Consider the following 24283-nt stretch of genomic DNA (forward strand, 5'->3'; position numbering starts at 1 on the left):
CTACAGTACTCAGCCTGTCTAACAATATTTGTGTAATTGCCGACTGCCTGAAATCCAAGATGCTGCTCCCCTGGGAGCTGTGAGTTGTTAAGCATCTCAAAAATCTGGTGCTTCGTGTGTACAAATGGATCCGTTAATTGCATCCTCATTAAAAATCAGAGATTGGAACTTCACAAAAATGTATCCGCACCATTTCCTTTCTCCTTTCAGAGAGGAAAATTTCCTCTCAGGATTGTTTTTACAGTCAGCTTTGTGACTGCAGAGTGTCCTTATGGTCACTGTAGGATCTGGGCATCTTCCCATTGCTGCCAGAAGAAAGCAGCTCTGGGGGTGAGGATGTTTTGCTAGAGGAGCTGCCCTTCAGGCAGAATATTAAACTGCTCTGCCATCAGTTTTACAGGACTTATTCTGGGGAATGCTAAAGATCCCTTGAAAGCATTTTTATAGTGTCCCTGTACTGCTCCTTATCCTTAGCATTCATATAACCACTCCCTTCAGCTGTTGACTTCCAGAGTTTTCCCTTTCTGAGCACGCAAAGGCAAAGAGAAGGATCTGGATGTCAGCTCCTAGCCTTGGCTCTCTCCCCACTGCATATATACATGCACCCACAGCTCCCTTCAGCTCCAGCTCCCACAAAGCAACAACCTTACTCTCTTTTCTTTTACAGAAACTCCATCATGCCCCAAGGTTCCATAAAATTCATAAGAAATCACCTCCTCATAACTGCCCTGCTCACTAATTTGCTATAAGCTCTGTACTCTGCTAGGGCTCAGCTCTCTAACAAGCCCTGGACTCTCTTCATTTAGCACCAAGTACAAGAAACTCACCCTTCTCCGCATCCCCTCCAAACTCTGCTGCCCTTCAGCCCACAGTTTATCAGGTGAGCATGCCAGGCAGCTCCCTTATATGCTCTTTCACAGGGGCAAACGCAGGTGTTAGGCTGTTCTTAAAGGCCCCTTTTCCTAGAGTAGGTACCATTTCTATTGTGAGTATATGCAAGACTTTAGGTTTCTATTTTAAGTTGCAGAGCTCAAATGACTGAATTCCTGGCTAAGTGTGCAACACCTGAGCTGACTAAAGAGCTAAGGAGTGCAAGAAAACTGCAAGGTGAATGGCGTGTATTAAAGAGTTGCTGTTAAGTAAATTAGAGTGTGCAAGGTACAGGACTAAGTGAAGGATGCTTGCTAGCATCAGGGTAACTGATGTGATAGACTGGTGAGGAAATAAGTTTAAGGTAAATATGAAGCAGAATATAGAGGAAAAGCTATAGTGCAAAAATTACTCATCGGGAAAGAAAAAGCAAGGTAATGAATTGAGGAATAAGTATTGTGCTATGGAGAATTACAAGCAAGGAAAGGAATTGTATTCCCAGGTACTTCAGGTTTTGGTGTCCAAACCTCAGTTTAATGGATTTCTTTGGGGACACCCAGAATGAGGCTTTCCTGCCTCTGCCCCTCCCCCCCCCCGACTCTGCCTTATGGAGCCTTACATTTGTCATGTGTTTAAATCTCGCTTGCATGTCTCAGAAAGGTAGCTGTCAATTTAAAAGGGCCCAAGGTTGTAATAGGCTCGATGTGATGTGTGTATCTGTCTCAAGCTCTCATGCATCACTGTGAAGGGTAATTATAGCAAACCAAGCCTGCAATCTTCATGAGAAGTCATGATTTCACATCTAAATACTAAATGGGGCTGCTAATATGAGTAAGTGCAGCTCAGCTTGAGTGAAAGGGTGTTAAAGAATCAGGTCTAGAGTGAATCAGCCTATGCCTATGTGGCAATGAAGGAAACAAGTAGTGTGAAGTATCAAAATAAAGCATTTAGGAGTCCCAACTTACAGCCTGCCTCAGGGCACTGCCCCTTCTCCTAGGGTGATCCCAGAAAATATCCATCCTACAAACTGAATGGGAACTTGGTGACTGTTATTTGCCATGACCTTTTTTCTGAATTACGCATTCTTCCCAACACAGGTGGCTGTCACTGGTTTATGAGACTCATCAGCTCATGCCATTATTTCCTATCGTGCCCAAGATGTAAGTGATCCCATACGATAAATAACAATCTTTGTGTATCAGTGAAAGAGCACGGATATTTCAATAGGTCTTTTCTAAGTTTGTGATCTTCTTTGGTCCTGGTATTTTGGGAAGCAAAGAGCCCAGCTTCCAGCCTTGGCAGATTTTTAATAGAGAACAAAAAGATTTCCAGCACTTGGTCTTCAAGAACATACTTTTACCTTTTGAAAAAGCAAGTGTAGTGCTAGGGGTAGGGTCTGTGGAGACCTGGAATCTGATCAATTCTGTTATTGTTCATTAGTGTTATTATTACTCCATTTCCTAACACAAGTTTTCAATCCACTTCTGTAGCAACCAGAAAGGGACAAATAAGGTGAGGTCACTGTGCTTCCTGCACCGACGTTTGAGGTCGCTTTGAAATATAACCTGCCAACACATGATATTTAAAGACTTACAAAGCAAGGTCTGAAGTTCCTTAGCTCATATTGTTCTTTTCTCTTAAAAAAAAAAAAAAATAAAAAAGCTCTTTCCCCTACTTTTCAAAAGAAAATATGTCTCTCTGGAACTACATTTTTACTGCCTTGGAGAACATGATGTTCAGTTATGACACAAATCTTTGTGTAATCAAGAAATTTACTTCAAGACTGGGAGGTTCCAAGACTCAAAAGTGGTCTTGGATTTTTTAACCATTAGTGGTGACACTCCAGCATTGAAACAAGAGCTGTAGAACCCACTTAAGTGAGTCTGTTAGCCGTCAGACATATTAACTCCCCTGTAGAATAACACCTCCATTGCAAATGCAAGTATTTCTCTTTACTGCTGCCTGCACTGTAGTCTCCTGATATCTTTCTAACCTGATCAGAATGTCTTCGGTTTTTTGTTTGTTTGTTTGTTTGTTTTACTTTATTGATTGTCTTTTTCAGCCCTGGAAGAATGCCCTGCTGCCTTTTTAACTTCATGCAAAATGTATTGTGTGATTCAGCACAAAGAAAGGGAAGAGGAAATACCTTGAATGCAGTGGCAAATGGTAGAGGGGTCAGAGAAAAGGAAGATGCTCTGGCAGGGCCTGCAGAGGCCATGGTGTAATTATGTGCCATAAATATATATGTAGCTAAACAGAAATGCAGGGGAAGCTTTTACGCAGTTTCTGGGAGCAGCTCCCATGAACAACATAGGCAAGGCATGGCCATGACTCCATGCAGAGAAGTTAAGCCTCTGCTCTTTCCTTATCCTGAACATTTGGGCTGCCAAAAACCCCACAGCATTTGCAGAAGGAGTGTGCCCTTCTGAGCATTTTGTGAGAGTGCTTCTACTGAATTTCTCCTCTTAAGTCATTTTAGCTGCATGCTGTTTAAACCCATACAGTCTGCCAAATAAGATCTCGAAGTGCAGAGGTAGCACTGTTATTTACAGTGTGTGCATTTGTGTACACTTCTGTAGGTCAGCTGACTGTGTAGGTAACAACGCCCACATATATACAGACAAGTGCCTGCCCATGTAATTTCATAGCTCATTTACACTTTATTTAGGCAAGTAGCTCAAAGCTTAAAGTGAAATCCACATTTAGTGCATGCCTACGCTGTGCTGGCTCCTCTAGCGTGACTCTACTCAGTTTCCCACGTGAGTCTCCTTTCAAACTCCTTGTCTACAGCTGTGTGCGGCAACAAATGCGGGAGAACACTGGAGAGCCAGCTGGCTGAAAACCGCTTGAAAAATAATGGAAATCAGGTGTCCAAAATGCAAATGTGTTTAGAAGTGACTTGGCTTCCCTTGGTTTTCCCTGCAGAGAGCAGTGATTCTACATTAGCTTTGTTTTTTGCTCTCTGTGAAAATCATCCCCTGTTGATGGTTAGATATGGGAAGAACAGACCTTGGTGTGACTTTTGGTGACTTTATCTTGGCAGACACTGCATGCTAGTTGTACATCTGTCATACAGGCAGAGAGACACTAGGGAAAAAAAGAAGCTGTTAAATAAAATTAAGTTTGGGATCTGGATGAAAAAGAAAACCAAGCTCATATTTTGTGTCATTATGATGTTAGCCAGTTGTAGGTACCAGGAATGAGTGTGCTCTGGGTAGGCGGATAGAAACATATTCAGCAACCTGGGAGCTCTGTTCGAGCAATCCAGCCCAGTACTGTTCTGCTCTCTGTAGAAACCAGGACCATATGTAGGAGGCAGGACTTCTGGGAGTGACAGAAATTGGGACCACACATTGCTTTACATTCTGCTTTAGGTTCCCACTTCACTTGGTAATTTTTAATCCTCTTTTTTGTTCTGAAGCTTTGGGTTTTGATGATGCAAAAACATTCCTCAAACACTCTGTTGCCAGTTTTTTGCATTGGAAAATCATGTATTCAAAATGTTGGGCATTAAACTCAATGCATATGTGCTTGCAAGCTTACTGCTGTCTCATCGCTGTTGTCTCCTCTTTCTCAGGACATGACCTTCACCACCACAATGAATCAGGAAAAACCTATCAAATCCTCCTAGCTCCCCGGCTGTGCAATTTGATTTTCCCTTGCTGTTCACCAGACAGCAGTTCTTCCCACCCAAAGCACAGAAGAAGCCAGCAAGTCACAAATGACAGCTAAAAAGTGAAGCTTTATCAAAAGCTGTGTGAGACTCTGTCAAAGAGAAACTTTATATAGTAATTCTCCTTCTGAGCCTGGGAAGCTGTGTATCCCATCAGTTCCAAAGAACAGAGAGAAGATATGTTCAAGTAACCAATACTCGAAATTGCACAAATCAATACATATATTGGAGTATCTACACACAGTGATCTACAGCATTTAGAAATCTCCATTCAGAATGGATGGTGGATATAGAAACACAAACCTCTATCAGGGGGGCAGGGAGGCAAACCAAGTCTCAGATGACTACAGGTACCAGGATGGTAACTATGAAGGATACGCACCCAATGATGGCTACTATCGTGGTGGGGATGAGCCCGCTCATGAAGAAGATGCCCAGAGTGATGTTACGGAAGGCCATGATGAAGATGATGAGGTCTATGAGGGGGAGTACCAAGGGATCCCGCACCCAGATGACATTAAAGAAAAGCAGAAGAAGCGAGCTCCTGCTGTGGCTGATGAGTACAGAGACCGTGCTGACCTTATGGCAGAGAGAATGGAGGATGAGGAGCAACTTGCCCACCAGTACGAGAACATCATTGAGGAGTGTGGCCACGGACGCTTCCAGTGGACCCTCTTCTTTGTTTTAGGGTTGGCACTGATGGCAGATGGGGTGGAGGTGTTTGTGGTTGGATTTGTTCTTCCCAGTGCTGAGAAGGATATGTGCTTATCCAGTTCAAACAAAGGGATGCTAGGTAAGTGCCACTTGCAAACAGCTCTTCTAATGCAGTAGACAGTAGCTAGAACATCTTTTTCTAGTGACCAGCTGATTTCAGTATCTTCTGATGACTCTCCTCTTGTGTTGGATGTCATGCACAGTCATGGCTGGGTGGATCTGACTCAAGAGGGGTTTGCTGCTGAAAACGCAGCTACTCAAAAGCAGCAGAACTGCACCACTTCTAAGCCCACCTTATGAATGTGCTGTGGTCCCAGTACTGGTCACTGCAGGCTGGATCTGAAAAAGGCAGCTCACAGTCAGCAGGTTCGCAGGGCACAACTCATAAGGGTGTTCAAGGACAAACAAGTGGAAGGTTAAAGGTGGCTTTTCTTACTTGAGAATCTAGTGACTCAGATTTCAGTGCTTTTAGAAACTGCATGGTAATGAGAAGTCCACAAAGCAGTACCATCCAAGTATGACAGTTATAAAAGACAGGGGTCTGTTTGCTCTGGATCACTTGGTTGTTACATTGTGGCTCCTGATGCTGTCCTGCTCTCCAAGGTTTTCCACTTTGCCCAGGTTCCCCTTTTCTTCAGCCCCAAGTCCCAACAGGCCTATCAGCTGTGCAGTCCGTTCCTTCTGCATGGTAACTTCTCAGTCAGAGCAGTTTGCTAATATGTATTGGATCAGAAGTAGCCAATGGAGGTTTCTTCTTAGGTCTGTGGAATGCAATTAATGTGCTGCATGGGGATTAAAGGTTGAGGCTACTGGCAACATCCCTTTTGCATCACCATTGACATCTCCCTGTGGTCAAAATACAAAGGCTTAGTTATTGGGAGTGAGTCTGGGTGGAAAGGTTTGGATGAACAATTTCTTTCCTTGCACATTATAAGCCAAAGACAGCAAAGCCTCCCAGATCTCCAAGAATCAGGAAAGTATCCAACATGGCCTGTAGTGAGAGCCAACTGTGCAATAGTACAGCGCATCTGGAAGGAAAATAAAGTAGCTCTTGGAAGAACTGCTTTAGGAGGGGGAGACTGTGTCTTGATGGACATGTACTGGGGTTGTAGGGGAACCATCGGGGCCTGTATTTCATACATTCTGGCCCAGAAGCCCTGCCTGATGCAAGGTAAATGCAGATTTTGGATTAGACCCCAGCCCTTGAGTCCATTCTATTTGCATTACTTTCATGTGACAAAAGCGATAGATAATTATCCTTATATAGACCTCTCATCTTGGTGTACTGAGGTCCTAGACACTTTTCTCTTCTGTTTCTTCTTTTTTCTTTGTACTTGAGGATCAGGATGTTTATTTCTATAGTTAGCTAGGTTTGTACTTAGTTTTGTGCCTTAAAGAGTTCACTAACTTCTTTGCTTCACAAACCAGTTAAAAATTCTAGCTAGAAATGTCTCAGGTCGGATATCTATAAGCAAATTGCTCACAATTGGATCCTGATTTCAAAGGGACTTCTGAATTCACCAGCTCCCTATGGGACACCAGGCTGGGTGCCTTTTCAGTGATGAGCCCTTTTTTGAAAAGCAGGTCATTTATTTTGGTGACTATATGAAAGCTGAGATCTTCTGAAACTCTGACCCCATAAATGTCTGTCTCCATAGAGCTCAAACTCTGGCAGACACCTGAATCAGAAAACTTCAAATGTCACAAGAAAATCTATCTTTGAAGTATTTCTGGCCCAACCACAGGTAAAAATGAACAAGAAATCTCCTGAGAGCTCGTTTTGCTTTTTCCAGCTCAGTATTTGCAAGGCTGAAAGTTCAGGGTGTTCTGATAAGCCCTGAATAAGCAAGGAGACATTTGGGTCTGTATCCAATCCCAGCTCCAGCCTCCCGCGCATTAACCAAGCTAATCTGGAACTGCTAATTAGGGGAAGAGCACTCTTTTTGCTGCCTTTCCTGCCCACTTTTAGAGACAACTTTTGAGAACCTGGTTTTGCAGAACAATTTCTTCTGTCCTTAGCTTGTTTGTTTGGGGGATCTGCTGTCAAAGCTTTTATTCACACTATTTTGTGGCTTAAATATGAGGAAAAAAAAGAATTTTCCTAAAACCAATAAAAGTTGATTCATCATAGTTTGAGGCAGAGAATAAAGTGGATATTTATGGTAGCACTCCGTTGTTACTGCTTGGTGTTGTACATGAGGCAGGTCTCTGATTCAGTCCGTCTTATTTGTTAAACATACTTTCTCGTCTGCTGGATATTTCTCCGCTGCAGGTTTCCTCTTGGATCTGAGGTTTGTGAGATGATCCTTTGTGAAAATGAATTAAGCGTGGCTTAAGAAGCCTTAGATTGCAGAGCACTGCACTGAGTAATGAATACCCAAGGACATGAAGAAGTGAGGGTGTGAGGAGGCTGGAGTGAGTACGGGGCTGCTGGAGGGTGTAAGAAGAGAAGAGTGCAGATCTCTGGGTCTGGAGAGGAGGAGGAGAGCTTTCTGCCAAACTAAGGGGAGCAGCAGGGAGCAGGGAGTGTTGGTGGTTTGGCAGGCAGCAGTGCAGGGACACGAGGTCTGGGTGTGGACCTGCCTCCAGCACAGCCTGGTGTCCCAAATACTGCTCCTGCAAGAGGTTTTCATACCTTTTTTTGAGCGGTGGTGGGTACCGGTATGATAAGGACAGACGGATATCAGCTCCTGAAGGGAAAGGCTTGGCAAGTGCTATTGATGGAGACAAGAACATAACCTCCCCCAAAACTTTGCTTGGATTAGCTTCAGCACCCATCCACCTGCAACTAGAAAAAAGATACCTCCTAACAAAGCTCAGAGCTTCCAGCACATGCTCGTTTCCCTCAGTGTTTCCATTCCCTTGATGGTCTGTGGGTTGTGCTATTGCAAATTGATCTTGCTAATACTCAGAGTTCAATGATACTTACAGGTTGACTTGGTGGCAATCAAAGAGCTCGTCATCTCAATTTCTGCCTAACGTGCAGTGACAATCTTGCAAGAGTGGGCCTGTACAGAATGAATGGAGGGTTGATTAGAGAAGGCACAGCTTTCCCTCAGATTATCACGAGGTTTTAGGGAAGCAGGGTTATTGTCCACACATGAGTTACTGTCCCTTATCTTATCCCCATGTACCAATAAATGTCTGCAGATAAGCTTGTGCTTATTCCCAAGCAACCGTTCATCTCAACACATTTTTGCTAAGGAAACATATCAGGTGGAGCTAAGGTTGCTTCCAGGTGGCTGCTAACATTTAAACACACGAGAAGGTCTCAGCCATAACAAGAGAAGCTGGGAGGGAAAAAATTGGAAATAAGTCAGGTAAGTAATCAAACTCTTGCAGAAATAGGAAGGTATAAATAAAAGAGCTAAAGTAGTTGCCCCCTAAAGACTAATTTAGTGAAGTTCAGCTTCTGCTAAAAGGATATTTTCCGTTAAATACTCTGTATATTGCATATTTTTCCTCCCTCAGAAAGCAAGCATGGAAAAATATCAAGGAAATTATAGCCAAATTATGCAAAAACTACAAATAAACAGATGCCCACAGTGTTTCACGAAATGTGTGAAGTGAATATGACACATCTTAGAAAACGTTTACATTTCGTTCTGAAAATAAACATCTCGCCATCAGATGCAAATTAACAGCTATTTTAGCCCTAAATATCCCTAGTGGGACAAAACACATATTTGGAGTTTTCTGTTATGTGAAATGCTATTTCGAAGATGATTGCAGGGGTATATAAAAAAAAAAAAAGAAACAACAACTCTCTATATTTTGGCAGTTTGAGTTCATCAATTTTTAACAGTAGTTGTTAAGAATAAGTTTGGTAACTTGTAACATTATTTTTACATATTCGTTTGATAAATCTGCTTTGGTGAGCTTTCACCAGCAGTAGTCATAATAATAATTATTTTCTTAAATTTACTGAAAGAGAATATTCCTTTTCAGTTTTACTAAGGATAATTTCCTAAGGATAATCATATGAAGAGTCATAAAATTTGTATTTACTTATCTGCTGAAAGGCACACAGTATCATTATTTGGAGAAAAATCGTATAAATGTATATCTTCAGGTGCTTTTAATCACCTATCAGAGGACTAAATATCATATTTGCAAGTGTAGAGCAGTAAGTACACAGCAAGTATAAAAGATGGTGCCACAGTAATGTTTTAAACTTTTTCACATCCTGCATATAAAAAACTCAAGGCACAGTTAAAGCATCAGACTTCCCAGATCCCCAGAGCTGCAGTTGTGTTATCATCATTTCACAGTTCAGTAAACTGAGACAAGAAAATTTTTAAGGGCTTTGCCCATAACTGCAAAACAGCCACACCAATGCTGAGAATAAAATTGGTTTTTCAGGCACACAGCTCCCTTTTCCTTTTTATGATTTAATAATAATATTTTAAGGAGAATATCATCTTACAGACTCTTAACCTCGCAATGTTAGATAAAAAAAAAAATAGAAAAAAGATCCTATTAGTAATTATGCAGTTATGTAGCAATTCAAGCTTGGCTGTGTGAGTCAGGTTAAATAGGATGTGTAACAATATCCTTGCTTTTAGTTGTGTGAAGAGGATGTTTTATTATCAGCTGAGATAAAATCTGGCCTCAGCTTCTCATTGACCTGAATTCACCTGATATGACAGTAAATCCTAATCCCCTCTGCAGAGCTCAGTGGCTTTTCTCCACTTCTTTGGGGTTTTTTTTTTTTTTTGATGGATAAGCGCAGATGAGCGCAGCCGTGGCTCCCTTGCTCTGCTGTGGCTTGTGGCTGCCTGTTTTGCACCTCCACGGCCATGGACCCCCAACAGAGCAGCCAGCTAAACCCTGACAAGACCTGCCCGCATCCACGTCCTGAGCTTTGGGCACAAATTCCTAGCTGCAAATTTGCTCTCGGGCAGAAACGCTCCCGCAGCCCAAGGACCATCATCACCCTGAGTGCTACAGACATGTTAGGGGGAAAAAGGTGTTTTCTGGGAACACCCCGCATCCTGTACAGTTCCAATCTGGGGACGGCTGCGTCCCCATTTATAAACACTGTGGGAATTTCATCTGACGAGAGCCAGCACGAACAGGTTTTCGTTTAACAGCAAAGGATTTGTTTGGCTTCCTCTGTTGAAAACTTTGCTTTAGCAGAGGAGTTGGGTGGGGGAACCAGATGGTCCTATGAATATTGTAGTGATGGACAAGTCCTGTGGGGGGCTGCGAAGCCGGCTGAGTGCAAACAGCCACCCACGCCCCGGGTGCTGGCAGCGCTGGCTGGAGGGTTCGGTGCGCGTCGCCTTGCCAGCGCTGCGTCAAAGCGCTCGTCGATTCACGCACCCACCTTTGGCTTTAATGTGCAGAATCCCCTCAGTCTCAGCAGCCAGATTCGCCCGATATCCGCCCCCAGATCTCTGAAAACGGAAAGCCGCCTTTCACACAGGCAATCCGTTTCTCAGTGGCAGAGCCATTAGCTGTAGATGAAGTCTCTCTGCTTGTACTTAATCAATAAGGCAAGCGCAACGAGACTACCCTTACATTTGATTTCCATTTACAAGGTCAAGGAGATTCATGGGGAAAGCACTAATAAGCCTACAAGGAAAAGCAGATTAGGAATTCCAGGAAGAAGGGGAAAAAAGGCCCCCTAGCTCATCGTCTGCTGAGACCGTCCCCTGTTCTGGGACATGCCGGCCATCACTAGAGCACGAGACAGTCAGGACTACCACTGGTTTATTCCTCTCTTTAAATTACTTATGCACAATTGGATCCTGTGCCTTGCCTCATCCATCTCACAAACTGTCCAGACTCACAAAATTTTGTTTGTGTCCATAAAGTGCATCCGCGTATAACAGATGCTACATCGTTAAGAGCGTTTGGATTTCATTTTTATTACAGTTTGAATTGCAAGATATGTAAGTTCCTAATCCTTTTCTGTTTTCCAAATGGTTTCCCTCTTCCAAAGCCTTCTTTTTCTACCGTAGGGCTGTACTGGTAGTGGCCTGGGCTTTGAAGGCAGGTAGGATCTTCCACGATCCTGTGGTTACTGGCTCCATGCAGACCTATTAGCAGAGTTGAGACAACCCTGCACCTGGACCCAGGTGGTCTCCTCACCTTCCTGACACCCCCAAGGACTCTGGGACTAACTCTTCCTGTTGAGCTGGGTTTTTTCTACTCAAATTTTCCATTGATTACACGAGTCCTTGTCCTGACTTGAAAGGGATTATTTTCAGATATGCCTTATTTTTAAGAACCTTAATCACATTAACTGTCAAAGAAAGAAATTCATGCTCGTGATGGAGATTTAAGTAAACCTTGAATTTTTCTTTTCTTTCTGAAACCCTTGAGTCTACTTTTAATTATATTGAAATAGTAAAAATACAGTTTAGCATACACATAGCCATATATTGCATCTGCCTTTCCTTATTCCTAGAACTTCAGCTTTTAGGTCCATAATTCCTGTCTAACATGGAGCATACAACTTCAATGAAGGCTAATAGATTTCTTAATGTGAAAATGCTGTATATGTTACCTCTTTTCTAGTGGGAATAAGCCCAGTCAGTGGTCACATATTTTCCTTATAACTTCAGCATTGGATGAGTCATAACCTGAAATTTATTCTTAGAATTTCTGCTCTTTGGTTTTCCACCGATTTTATGGGCGGCTATTGCAGACTTTCCCACAGGCATTCATTATACTCCATTACTCGTGGAATAGTCTGCAAATAATGGGTTATTCAGAGTTGCCCTTAACGTTTCACCCAACCACTGCATGCGTTAATTTGGAAGCTGAGCCCTCCTAGCACAGCCTAGGTCTGCGTGGTTTGAAGCTGAGGTTTGAAGTCAAGTTTCTGGTACAGACCATTGTAATGTTGTTCCATAGAATATCTGGTGGACAGAGGTAACACAGCAAAAGAAATACCATTCAGTGATCACTTTTCTTGCTCTCATTCTCCTTAAAATTTGCATTTCCTTGATATGAGCTGGATCTCCTTCAGAGGAAATAAACATCACTGTGTTCTCCAGAAGACTGTCTCTCCTGCATGGAGACTGTATGAGTAACTATTGCATTCCTCCCTGGACCACCTTATTGTTAATCCAGGACACAGCAATCTGCAAAGCCTGACGTTGTTCTGCACCTTGGGTCCCAAGATCCATCAGCTGACAGAGCGTTTTATAGCAGCTGCCCCAAAAGTTTTAATGATATTGGCCAGAACTTGCAGTCTTCCCAGAAGAGACGTGTCCATCATAATAAAGTGTCCTGCTGATTCAACCCTGAAGTACACATTTCTATAACCAGGATCTATCCCCTCAGAAACTGGCCAAGCGGACAGTCTTTGGTCATCCCTGAGGTTTCCTTTACTACAGATTTTCATTGTTTTAAATTTCTAGGAAACAATGCATCCATTGGTTTATCACAGAAGATAACCAATGAAAGCCACATCCTCTAAGTGAGTTTGTGACATTAACAGCTCTGCTGCATTTTGTGTTGCTTACTGTTTGATGGATGCTGTGTTGCAGAGATATAATCTTCCCTTCCATCACAAGTTTGAGCTCCTCAGTCAGAATCTGCAGGGGCTTGCCCACAAAAGCAGCTCCACTCCACTTGATGCCTGGTTTCAAACTCTGCCCCATCCCAAGCTAAGCCCACTCTTCCCCTGGCCAGAGAGGTGGCTGCCCTGCTGCCAGTCAGGGTACTCAGCTGCAATAAATCACGAGCTAGAAGACAGTAACAACCTCCTCCACCTCCTCCTGGCCTGGGACATTTTCTGTTCTTAAGGGTATTTGGATGAACATCTGCCATCCAGAGATTTTCTTCAGGGGAAAAAAAAAATTAACTCTAGCAGATAATTTTTTCTTCCTCATCGGGGTCCAGTGGTGTGGGCTGAGCTGTGCTGCGAGCCGCTCACATGGTGCTGGCAGGGCTCACTGTCAGATGGGTGGCTGTGATGCACCAGTGAGTAGATACAGGGTTCATCATCATTTCTGTCTGCTGGTTGTGATCAGAGCTGCTCCATTAAATGTAGCTCAGGAGCCAGGGTAAATGCATTAAGCCTTACAGCACTGCATTAAGATTCTTCTTTCAGAAAGATTTTGGACTGAAGCAGTTTTTTTTTTCAGCTCTCCCTTGTAATTTGCACTTCAGCGAACAAGCTGGAGGCCAAAGTTAATAGAGAAAGAGATTTCAGATTCTGAGATGTGTACGTATCTTCTCTGCTGCAGATCAGTATCTGAATCCTTTACACACCTTCAGGTCACCTCACCAGGACAGCTCGGGTCAGGAGGGTAGGGCAGGGAGTGTGGGTATTGACTGCACAGAGCCACATGCTTACGGTGGAGATACAATTGCGCTGGCAAAATCCTGTGCTATGGTTCTGGTACAAAGGCTGTTAACAGGCAAGAACAGATTTTTTGCCTTTGACGCACAAAATCCTGATTGCACTTTAGACATCATACAGATAGAAAAGAAAGCAAAACCATTCCCAGAGAGGTGACTCCACCACTCTGCTATAGAACAGGGGGGATTTCAAAGTCCGAACTTTTCCGCTTCTAATTAATGTGAGAAAAGTATCCTTCAAATGCTGCAGTGGGTCTCTACTGCATAGCTTTTAATTTAGTAATGCATTTCAAATCAAGTGCAGGCATTTGCAGTCAAAAGACAGACAGAATCAGCTGCCAAATAACCCTCTGCATTAGTCCCTCGCTAGCTTTGCTGGATAGCACAGAAGAGCATTCAGCCATCAGACTGATCGTCTTGTTTAAACATTAATTGCAAAAAAAATTTCAGCATCACCTTGCTTCCCAAGTGATGTGTTTAACAGAACAGGTCCTGGGGAAGACGTTGGCTCTCAAGAGAAGTCAACACTTGGTTCAAGGTGAGGAATCACCCTCCAAAGGGATGTTCCCCAACCATGCCTGAAAAATGTTTCTTTTAGCTGCATTTCTTCAGTCAGCAAAGAGGAATGTTTCCTATTAAGGCAGTGTATTTACTTGCTCAGCTTCCATTGCCTTCACTAGGGGTCAGGGATGCAGGGAACACTGATGCTTTTCTTGAGTTATGGTGTTTCCTTCAACCCCAGCTCAGCTGGGTCTTGAACCTGACATGCCCCCAGACTCCCAACATCTCCAAGCATCATTTTTTCCTTCAAGAACTCCCTGCACTGCAAGTTCTGCTTTCCAGCAAGCAGATATTCCTCCATCCTGACGTAGTTCAGCTCCTCTGGATCATATCCAGCCATGATCAGGCCCCGGCAGGATCTCCACAGCAGGACTGTGCAACCTATAGGCATAGACTATAATCCTGCCTGTGGTGTCTGAGATGATACAGGAGGTGTTCTGGGAACAGCCTCTTGCACCTCTGTGCTCCCCAGGAAATACAGTGGTTGCCACCACTTTCTTCTGAAATGTGGTGATGGTGACACTGCTCCTAGTCTGTGGACCACTAGCTTGCAGTAGACAGATCTGAGACATGCAGCTTAGTAGCCAAGGAGCTGCCAATGCAGTAAGAGTGTGCTTGGATGTGCTGCCCCAAACACTTCCATGTCAGCAGCTGGCAGAGCCATCAGAGCATGCAGTAGTCACCTGGTCACCAAGTGTTTTGGTCCTGCCATGCTAAGGCAGAGGCAGCCTCATCCACACACAGCAAGCAGACAAAGCATGAAGGGCTTTATCTTTTGCACTGTGAAACTCAGAATAACTTCAGTAGCATTGATCCACCTGCTGACAGTCCATCGCCTTGTGGTCTTGCCTCATCTGGGCATTTTCAGAGAAGCCTTGGAGACATATGCTTCTCTCTGATCCCTTCCATCCCTACATCTTTCCTGGCTCAGAGGAATGAACAGAGAGTTGTTCACAGACAAGCCTAAAACAAAAATCTAAAGCCCAGAGGCCAATACAGCCTTCAAAGACCTGGTCCATGTACTGCCTGCTGCTGGACTGATGAATTCCCAGACGTTACTCCTTAACAGCAGTGCAAATCACTTCACTCTAGCTGATCGATGTTTCCAACCCTCCAGTACTGATTGCTATTAGATTTTAAATGCTTAATATCTGATCCTATTGTCCTTTCACATCATAACTCCTGCAGGCTTCAACAGGAATTTTGCCAGCAAAAGGACCATCGCTTGTGATTCTTCCTAGGACTATTGCTCACTGAACTCTCTACATCTGGAAAGTAGATAAAATATTCCTGGACCTTTAAGCATTATTAATTAGTGCTATTTACACTAGTACCCATATAAAGGAAAAGGCAATATAATAGGTGGCCCTTCTGGTGGCAGGGTCAGTAGAAGAGCCAAGGACAACTGCTGTGTTTTCTAGGCCAGAGTTGCAAGCACATGGTGAGCTGGGTATAGGGAACCTATTTGGAGAAGAAAACCATTCTCTCCTATTCAGCCTGGCACTGAATGTAGTCACTGAAACTGTCTTTTGAGGACCCTATAGTAGAAGATCTAAGTTAAAAAGAAGAATCCATTTTTCTTAACAATGTCAGCAATAACTCTATAGAGCAAACTGGCAAGACAAGCAGTAGGTTCTCCCTTCTGAAATTTCCAGATCAAGACTGTGCTCTTTTCTGTAAGTTGTCCTTTAGTTAGATGCCAGGTCTTGGCTCAGTAATGAAGGAAGTAGCTGTGCTACACAAAGTAAGTCTCGGTAACAGACCGATCCTTTCAGATAAAGCTAGGAAAAGCAGAGAGTGAAGGATATGATATACTGCAAAGCAAGCATGGGTGGATAGGTAACCTGCAAAGAGATTTAGCCATGGTTTAGCAGTCTGTCTGCTGCTCTCACAGCTTTCTGAGCATAAACAGCAGCCAGAGAGAGCCTCCTCCCTACACATCCTCAGTCCCATTGTGCTCAGGGGGGTTAGCGGAGTTAAGACATCAGACTTCTGTTGTATCGTTGGTGGCACATAGCTGGGACACGTGCATCCTAAGCTGCTTATGCCTGGCCATTGCTTACGTGCGGGGGATATGTGAGCAGCGAGGTTGGGAAAGAAAGATGTGGGTCTGGTCAAATGAGGGTATGTCTATATTGCATGATGCAGTGCAGTAGGGAGTGATGCAAGCTCAGGGGCACAAGGTGGGAAAATTAGGTTCCACCAATGGACAGAGTGTCTGGCACCTGAGACAGCTAATTTGGGAGGAATGGGGGTATCTCTACTTTATGGCATAGTAGGCCAGGTTGACATCAGCTGCCGTACGGCTGCTTTAAAATCTGCTTCTACATCACATACAATTTCCACCTGGTTACAAAACTTACTGTCTCTCTCTCTCTCACTTCTAGGCTTGATAGTCTACTTAGGAATGATGGTGGGAGCTGTCATGCTGGGCGGCCTCGCTGATAAACTGGGAAGAAAGAAATGCCTCATCATATCACTTGCAATCAATGCTGCCTTTGCATTCCTCTCCTCCTTCGTCCAGGGATATGGATTCTTCCTCTTCTGCCGCCTTATTTCGGGCCTCGGGTGGGTAACTGGTGAATGTGTCCCATGTCCTGGAGGAGTCCCATCATGGCTCAGCAGTTTGGGTGTGTGGGGTGGGAGAAGGAACGCTGCTCGGGGGATGCATCTCTGGTACCGAGCCGGGATGGCACTGCTGTTTAGCACCTGTGGTTACATTACCTCACTCTTGACCCTTAAAGCATTAGTGGTAGCAAAGTTTGGTCATGGACATTCTTCTGGTACTGCTCAAATTGTGCAGAAAGGCAAGTGAGACTGATAAATGTCACCTCGGTTTACAGTCCTGACTGCCAGGGCCTCCAATGAGACCTTCAGCAGTTCCCATCACCTGCCTGTATTTTGCCTCCCTGAAATAAGTGACCACAAAATAACAACAGAGAAGATGTCTAGGTGAAAAGCAGGCATTACACTGGCTTTATATAAACTGTACAGGAAATTCAGCTTTCAGAGCATGAGAAAGATCTTGTTTATCCTTGACGTCTAAGACCAGTCCAGCCAAAGAGAGATTTGCATTTTTCCTACAAGTCTCACGTTTGTGCAGTGTGTCTGTGAGTGTGACCTCCCCTCTTTATATGTGCAATCCTAACTACAAAGACATTGAAGAACACTCTTATTCTTCCCATGTGCTGTTTTTTCTCCTCAGTATTGGGGGATCCCTCCCCATTGTGTTTGCCTATTTCTCTGAATTCCTATCTCGTGAGAAGAGAGGGGAACACCTGAGCTGGCTTTGCATGTTCTGGATGATTGGTGGCATTTTTGCTTCAGCAATGGCTTGGAGCATCATCCCACATTACGGTAATTGGTTTATGCTTTTGACTTTCAACAACACCACATTCCTGCATCACTACGCTACCCCAAAACCCTGCACAAGTAGCGTTAGTCAGTCCTTACACACCCCAGCATAAAGAACACTGAAAATAATAGATACCTGAAGTGCACACAAAAGGTCTGATAAATTGACTGCATGATTGATTGACTGATACTAAGGCTGTAAATAAGACTGATAAGGGCTGCTTTCCATCAAAAGCTTCAAATACTTTGAATTATACTGCCAGAGAGCCTGAGCTCTTAATCTAAATGCCATCTCATTCCGGCAAAACTGGACTAAGATTATATTGCAAAAATTGATCCAGTTATCAAAAATAACTAACTTTAATCAGGGAATTACTGGGTGCTATGAATGACAGCAGTGAGGACAGCACGTGTTCTTTTTCTTAGCCAAGTGTCAACACTCTCAGGGCTGTGTATATGGTGACACACCTCCCCAGTATGTGATGGCCTGGAGTCACATCTGACTTCACCTAAATGGGTTCAGGAGTGGAATGGGTGTACAAGATGGGTGTACTTGGAAACATATTACTGCTCTGAGGAGCAAAAATCTGCATGTCACATGGTATTCCTTACAACTCATGTATATCCTAGGAAAACATCAGAAGCAAATATCTACTAGAAAAGATTAATTCTCTCGGTATTCAGTGACACCAGCTGTTTGCAAAATCCTGTTTGAGGAAAGTAGGACAGGCCACAAAGACCATGAAGAGAAACACTAACATGTACATATCTATCAATCCATTTTTACCATGTTTAAAGTACATTCAGTATAAAGAAATGTTCGTGCTTTTGATTGATGTGACAGAGACTGTTGGAACAAATAGGCAAACTTACTGCATAGTGGTGTCAGGTTGAAATAAGTCTATTATCTGCAATTACATTTGCTTTAAAAAGTCCTTATGTATTTGCATTACATTTATTTTTCAGATGACTTTTTGATGTTGTGCTTTCATTGCTTCTCCTTTTGATTTCTCATGTTCCACCTACTATTTTGGAACTTCGTGAAATGAGTAGAACACCATGACTGTCTCAGATGAGACCTCTGCAAAAACCATTGCTTGATTATTTCCTTATTATGTGAATAAAAATGTTTATAGGAAAAAAAATTGAATTCAGCATGCCTTCTGAGATTTGAGCCTAGGGAAAGTAAATGGAGCCATGTAAGAACAATGCTGTACTTCCTAGTCCTTAGCAGGGGAATACCTGACCTGGTCAGACATCAGGAAAAAAGCAGGAGAGGGGGAATCTCAAATGCAGGATTAAATCTTGAATTCTAAGTTTGAATCCCAGCTCAGGTTTTGTAGGTCTGGAAAAAAATAAACTTGTTTCCTAGCTCACTTCCATAAAATGTGAAATACATGTGTGACGTACAAGATTGAAAGGAGCTGTCTCTAACGTGCCTCTCAGATCAGAGAAGATATAACCTTTGTAAACTTTTTGTAACATCTCAGAACAGCAATAAATTATGGCCTTGATTCCTCTACCCTTTCCCGGCCTTACTTGCCTACAGCTGCATGGAGCTATTCTTATCACTAGATGCTTTCTAAACTCAAAGATAAAAGAAGGTTTTTAAAAGGCAGAGCCTGAGCAAGTATGTTCCATTTTCTGTAATGAACATGAACTCACTTGCTGTTATCTACTGAGCATGCTATTAAGCCTGTAAGAGCTGTCAGTACTAAGAATAGCAAACTTTCAACCTGTCCCTGTGTCAGAGAGAGCTGTAAAGTTCAGAGCTGCTTTAGGAGAGAAAAACTCAGAATGCCTGGTCAGAATTTTTACTTTTTGGCTCTTGCTCTTTCCAGGCTGGGGGTTCAGTATGGGAACCAAGTACCACTTCCACAGCTGGAGAGTCTTTGTACTTGTCTGCTCTCTGCCCTGTATCGCCTCCCTGGCGGCTCTGAAATTCATGCCTGAAAGCCCGCGTTTTTTGCTGGAGGTAAGATGATTCATCTGAACGTTGCAGTCTGATATTAACAGAGGATAGCTGGTCCCTAATGTGTCACCATCAGTCTGTCTTTGTGCCATCAAACACGCATAGCACAAGCTCAGAGACAAAACTACTCCTACATGTCTGCACTAGCTCCACAGATTGCTTAAACCCCAAAGACTACAGACTATGGGGTCAATCAACGATGGTTAGCATTTCACTGCCAAATGTGGTACAGAAAGAAGGTGGTGAGGGCTGGGAATTTTGTAAAAGTCCAACAAAGGCATTCTGAAAACATCTCACAGAGTTTGGGCACGTAACTACTGAATCCTGGTGGAAGAGCAAGACAGAGTACATTTTACTGAGTAAAATACATAAACCTCAGAAATCTTAAGCAAGTATTCTTTATTCCCATTTCACAGATGTGAAATGAGGTAATACCTAGCTCAGGTTAACCCTGCAAGTCTTTAGCAGAGGTGGGATCAGAGCCCAGGTCTCCTCATCCATCTCCTCTTCTTTCATCTGGTTTTAAAGCTCTGTTCCTGACTTCTCTCCTGCCTCAGACAGTTTTAGGGTAACTCCTTTCTTCAGCACAGAGATGCTGCACTCTGTGAATAAAACCCATGCTTTCAGCTGTTTATATTTAACGCAGCCAGTGCTGTATGTGTGCTTCTCCACTGTATTGGACCTCTAGAATTGGTTTCTTTCTATGCTTTGTTAAATTACAGAGCTGGGAACTCCAACATTTGTTTTTCTTTTCTTTGGTGTTTTCAGATAGGTAAACATGATGAAGCCTGGATGATCCTCAAGCAAGTTCATGACACCAACATGCGGGCCAAGGGTGAGCCAGAGAGGGTTTTTACGGTGAGTTTAACAAAGCCATCAACATGTAAAACGAAAAGCTGGACATACCTTCCTTGGTGTGTCACAGCACCAGTTTATTCCTCCTTGGGACTCTTTCAATGTAATCTCCCCCAGCAATCAGGAAAAGGACTCTGAGATACATTTTGTGCATTTAAAGTTAGATGCCAGTCTGTTTTTTCAAGAATTAGTTGATCCTGTGAATTGCAGTGAGTACTCTTCATTACTGGTGTTACTCTACAGCATATAGATGAGTGATTTTCCAGTTATACAAATGCTTAATTGGTATGCTCTAAGAGACTAAAACCAAATAAGAGAGATATTAGTCATGTGGGAGATCTGAGTCACTCCTTTCTCCATTCTGGCTTCTAATCAAACTCTGATTAAACTTCGCGTACCTTCTAATGAGCTTCCCAAACTCCACCTGCCTCATACCCAATCTTTAATCTCTCCAAGGGAACGTGGGATGAGAGGCTATTACTCATTAGTCTGCTGCTTGTTGTGAAAAAGGTCACAGCAGTGGACTGCATTAATAGTAAAATCAGGTAAAAGGTGTATGCTGTGGTTAGTTGCAAATTACGATAATTCAGTTGTAAACTCCCAGTGACCCAGCCAGGGAATAGCTCTTGTTTTATGCTTTTAAAGATAAGAAGGCATGTGCTTTTAAAGGATGGAGAAAAGGAGATACAGTTTTGTGTAAAACACCTTTTTGAACAAGAAAGAGAGCAAGTCTCTGCGTTGAGCAGAGTTGTCATGAAGCAGGTCCCCTCAGGAATGATCCTTCAAGAAAATTGAAGTTTAATATCTGTGCATGACAACTCTGTGCAGGTTCAGGTAGGAACTTAATGAGGATGTGTTATTTTTAAGCTACTAACCTTTTGACTAATGTGAACCTTGATAGACAGGGCGAGAGAGATCATCTCTTTAAATCCCTACCTGGCTTTACTGTAACGCTGAGCTGGGCCGGCCAGTCCTGCCGTGTGCTGGGAGGAAAAGAGGACTGAAACTCAAATAGGTAGAGAGAGAGAGAGGAATATCAAAGGAAGGCACTATGAGAGTCTGAGCTGAGTAGGAGAATGAAGGAGCAGCTGTACAACACCCATTAGTGCTCGTTACTCCATCCAACAGTGTCTTGACTGCTACGGCATAGGCTGATCTCAGTATTGCACCTCCAGGTATGGCACGCCAGCTGAATCAAGATGTACTGACATCCATTGGCACGGGCGGATGATCAGTGTGGCTGGTGTAGCACAAACTGTCAGATTTTGTGTTTTTCTGATAGGCCAGAAGTTGCCAGTTTGCGGTGAGTCAGCTGGTACCAGGACAGTTCCCAGATCTGACATTTAAACGGTGCCAGCAAGAGGAACACAGAGACTCCACAGCTGAGCCAAGGCACTCATTCATACTTGGAAATTTATTCAGCAAATTTTCACCTCCTTCTCGTGTTTACAAACATATCTGGCTTCCTTGCATATGTCCTTTATTTAAAGTTACTGAGCAAATACTTTCTGGGACCCCTTTTTAAGGTTTCTTGAGCAGCCCAGTTCAGGTGTTCAGTGTTGAAAATTCAGATTTTTTTGGTGAAGCAAACTGATTGCGTGGTTTGAGCTCACTTGATGACAGGATGCGTTTTCTGATGCAAAGATTCCCATCTACACATTCATTTGTCATAGAAGTTCTGCCAGTGGTACTTAAAAGGTGCTGAATGAGAAATACTCCTGCCAGTTGTCTTTGAAGAAAGAGATCCTGAGGGCACAGTTTGATGCAGATACAAGTGGCTGATCTTGGAGATAATTTTTGCTATAATTGCCTAAGTCCTAATTTCTAGTGGGAATCTAAGGGATAGAGATATAAGGTAGTACACAGGCACATTAGCCAATAAATGAAAGATTGAAATGGATGTGATGCACTTAAAATATTTCATGGAAGGAGAGAGAGAGAAAAAGGATGGAGGGATAGGTGAAAAGAAGGAAAGAGGGCAGGATTCTTTCTATAATAAAATCTCTAGCTGTAATTAAATCAATTACAGCAAGCTCATCAATCAATTACAGTTAGCTCAATTGTTAGTGATAACATTCAAGGAAAAGATAGTAAGAGATATCAGGTGGAAACATTGTCCAGAAGACAATGGAATTTAAAATCCACCCAAGATCAGTTCCAGAAACTTCAGTCCAATTTTTTTTTTCCTCTTTTTTATTTTATTTCCCAGGTTTCCTATATCAAAACTCCAAAGCAAGTAGATGAATTTATTGAAATCCAGAGCTCAACAGGGACCTGGTACCAGCGGTGGCTGGTCAGAATCACGACTACTTTCAAACAGGTAAAGAGAAGAAAAAACATCCTACAGGGCCTTTTGAGCTTCAGGCTTCAGTGCCTCATTACTTCAGGTCATTGTGTCTTGAAACCTGGACTCTCACTCAAAAAAAATCTGTTGGTATTTGCAAAGGGCTGTAATCTGATTACACTTTCTAGGCAGATGTGTGAATCTGCAAACTGCCACACTGCCAGCCAGGCCCCAAAATGCCCCTGTGAGCATCACAGTAGTCCAGCTGTGCAGAGCTTCCAGGAGCGCTTGATTTCCAGCCCCAAGCACTCTCCTTCTGAGCAGATAAATATTGATTCCCTCTGCCACAAGCCTAAGTGAATTTACCACCCGCAGTGGATTCAGAAGGGTGTTTGCTCCTTGTTCCTGCAGAGACTGAGTTTCTAACAATGTTATATTGTCTCTTCAGCTAATTTAACCTTTCACCCATGCAGAACTTTGTGGAAAACCTTGCTAGATCTTCTAGTCTAGGAGGATGAGCTTAAAGTAAAGGACAGTCTTTCTTAATTAATAGCAATGCGAGTGCTATACTATTACTATATTTATGTGGCAAGTTAAGACCATGAGGAGTTACATGCCCTCATGTTCCTGGCAGTATTTTCTGCAACAAGTCAAGAAGAGGAGATCTTGGTCTGCCTCCTGCTCTGCTTGGCTTCATCTCTACCTGAGATCATCTTATGCCTCCTAAAGTGCCAGCTGTGTTTGGGTTTTTGCTCTTCAGTGAACTTTGGAGCTCGGTTTGAAAGCACCCCTGAGACCATACATATATTTGAAAAGACAAAATTGTCAGAAGGCCTGAGAACAGGCTTGCATCCACATTTACTGATATAACCTGAGAGAGACACTGCATCATCCCAGCCCAGCCATATTCATGCACTCCAGCTCATTACAGAAGGTTCAGATCAAGTGCCCTGGCACATAGCTGAATAATTGATCTTATTGTAAGCCATTTACCTTGATAAATATAATTTTGAACAAACACTGAATGTAAGCCACACACCTGACCTTCCCCCAATGAGCCCTTTTTACTGACATTAGATTTATGATGCACTCAAAAATTAATCTGTCAAGTGTCTGCTAGTGTGTCCTTGCAGCTAATTCCTTCTTGTGGATTTGTAGGTCTGGGACAATGTGCTATATTGTTTAACAGCCCAGTACAGGATGAACACACTGATGCTGGCTGTGGTTTGGTTTACAATGGCCTTAAGGTAAGGTACTTCTTTAACATTTTCAGGAAATGAGAGGGGCCTCAGAGTTTGAATAATTATTTACACATTTAAATAAACTATTACCAAATCAATCCTGGTCTTATTTTAAAGAGTCTTTGTGTACTCAGCCTTGCTCTCCTACAAACTATTCATCAGTCTGACTGCTTATACGAGAGTACAAGGTTCTTTGACCAAATCAGGACTTGAGCAGTGGTTAGTAGGGCAGTAGTATATTGACTTTCACCTCTAGATCTTCCATTTGATCTTGTCCACACAAAAAAAGGCACAACTGTACCTGATTCTCAGCTGTTCCTACATCTAGATCAAAACTATTCAGGTGAGTCTAAATCTAACTACAGGTAAATTTTGTTTAACTCACACTTGCAGAAATCTGCCTTCTGGGGGAGTTTCCAAATTTCTTATTGCTCTGCTAG

The 24283-nt window shown here is 43.0% G+C and overlaps 1 protein-coding gene across 5 annotated transcripts in view; it reads left to right on the top strand.

Annotated features, from left to right (window-relative positions):
* The window catches only part of SV2B (synaptic vesicle glycoprotein 2B), a 69392-nt gene that overhangs the window by 31859 nt on the left and 13250 nt on the right, over window positions 1–24283 (top strand). For 2 of the 5 annotated variants that reach the window (XM_069798478.1, XM_069798480.1), the window contains exons 2-9: window positions 1968–2030; window positions 4448–5336; window positions 16525–16705; window positions 17343–17494; window positions 19333–19466; window positions 20232–20321; window positions 22528–22638; window positions 23761–23849. In XM_069798478.1, the coding sequence (XP_069654579.1) occupies window positions 4820–5336; window positions 16525–16705; window positions 17343–17494; window positions 19333–19466; window positions 20232–20321; window positions 22528–22638; window positions 23761–23849 (1274 nt within the window). In that variant the 5' untranslated portion in view covers window positions 1968–2030; window positions 4448–4819. Of the gene's footprint in view, window positions 1–689; window positions 881–1967; window positions 2031–4447; window positions 5337–16524; window positions 16706–17342; window positions 17495–19332; window positions 19467–20231; window positions 20322–22527; window positions 22639–23760; window positions 23850–24283 lie in introns of those variants that run through there. The other 3 variants (XM_069798477.1, XM_069798481.1, XM_069798479.1) reach the window with 2 other exon arrangements.

Source organism: Haliaeetus albicilla, chromosome 12 (genome assembly GCF_947461875.1).
Source record: "Haliaeetus albicilla chromosome 12, bHalAlb1.1, whole genome shotgun sequence".
NCBI lineage: Eukaryota > Metazoa > Chordata > Aves > Accipitriformes > Accipitridae > Haliaeetus > Haliaeetus albicilla.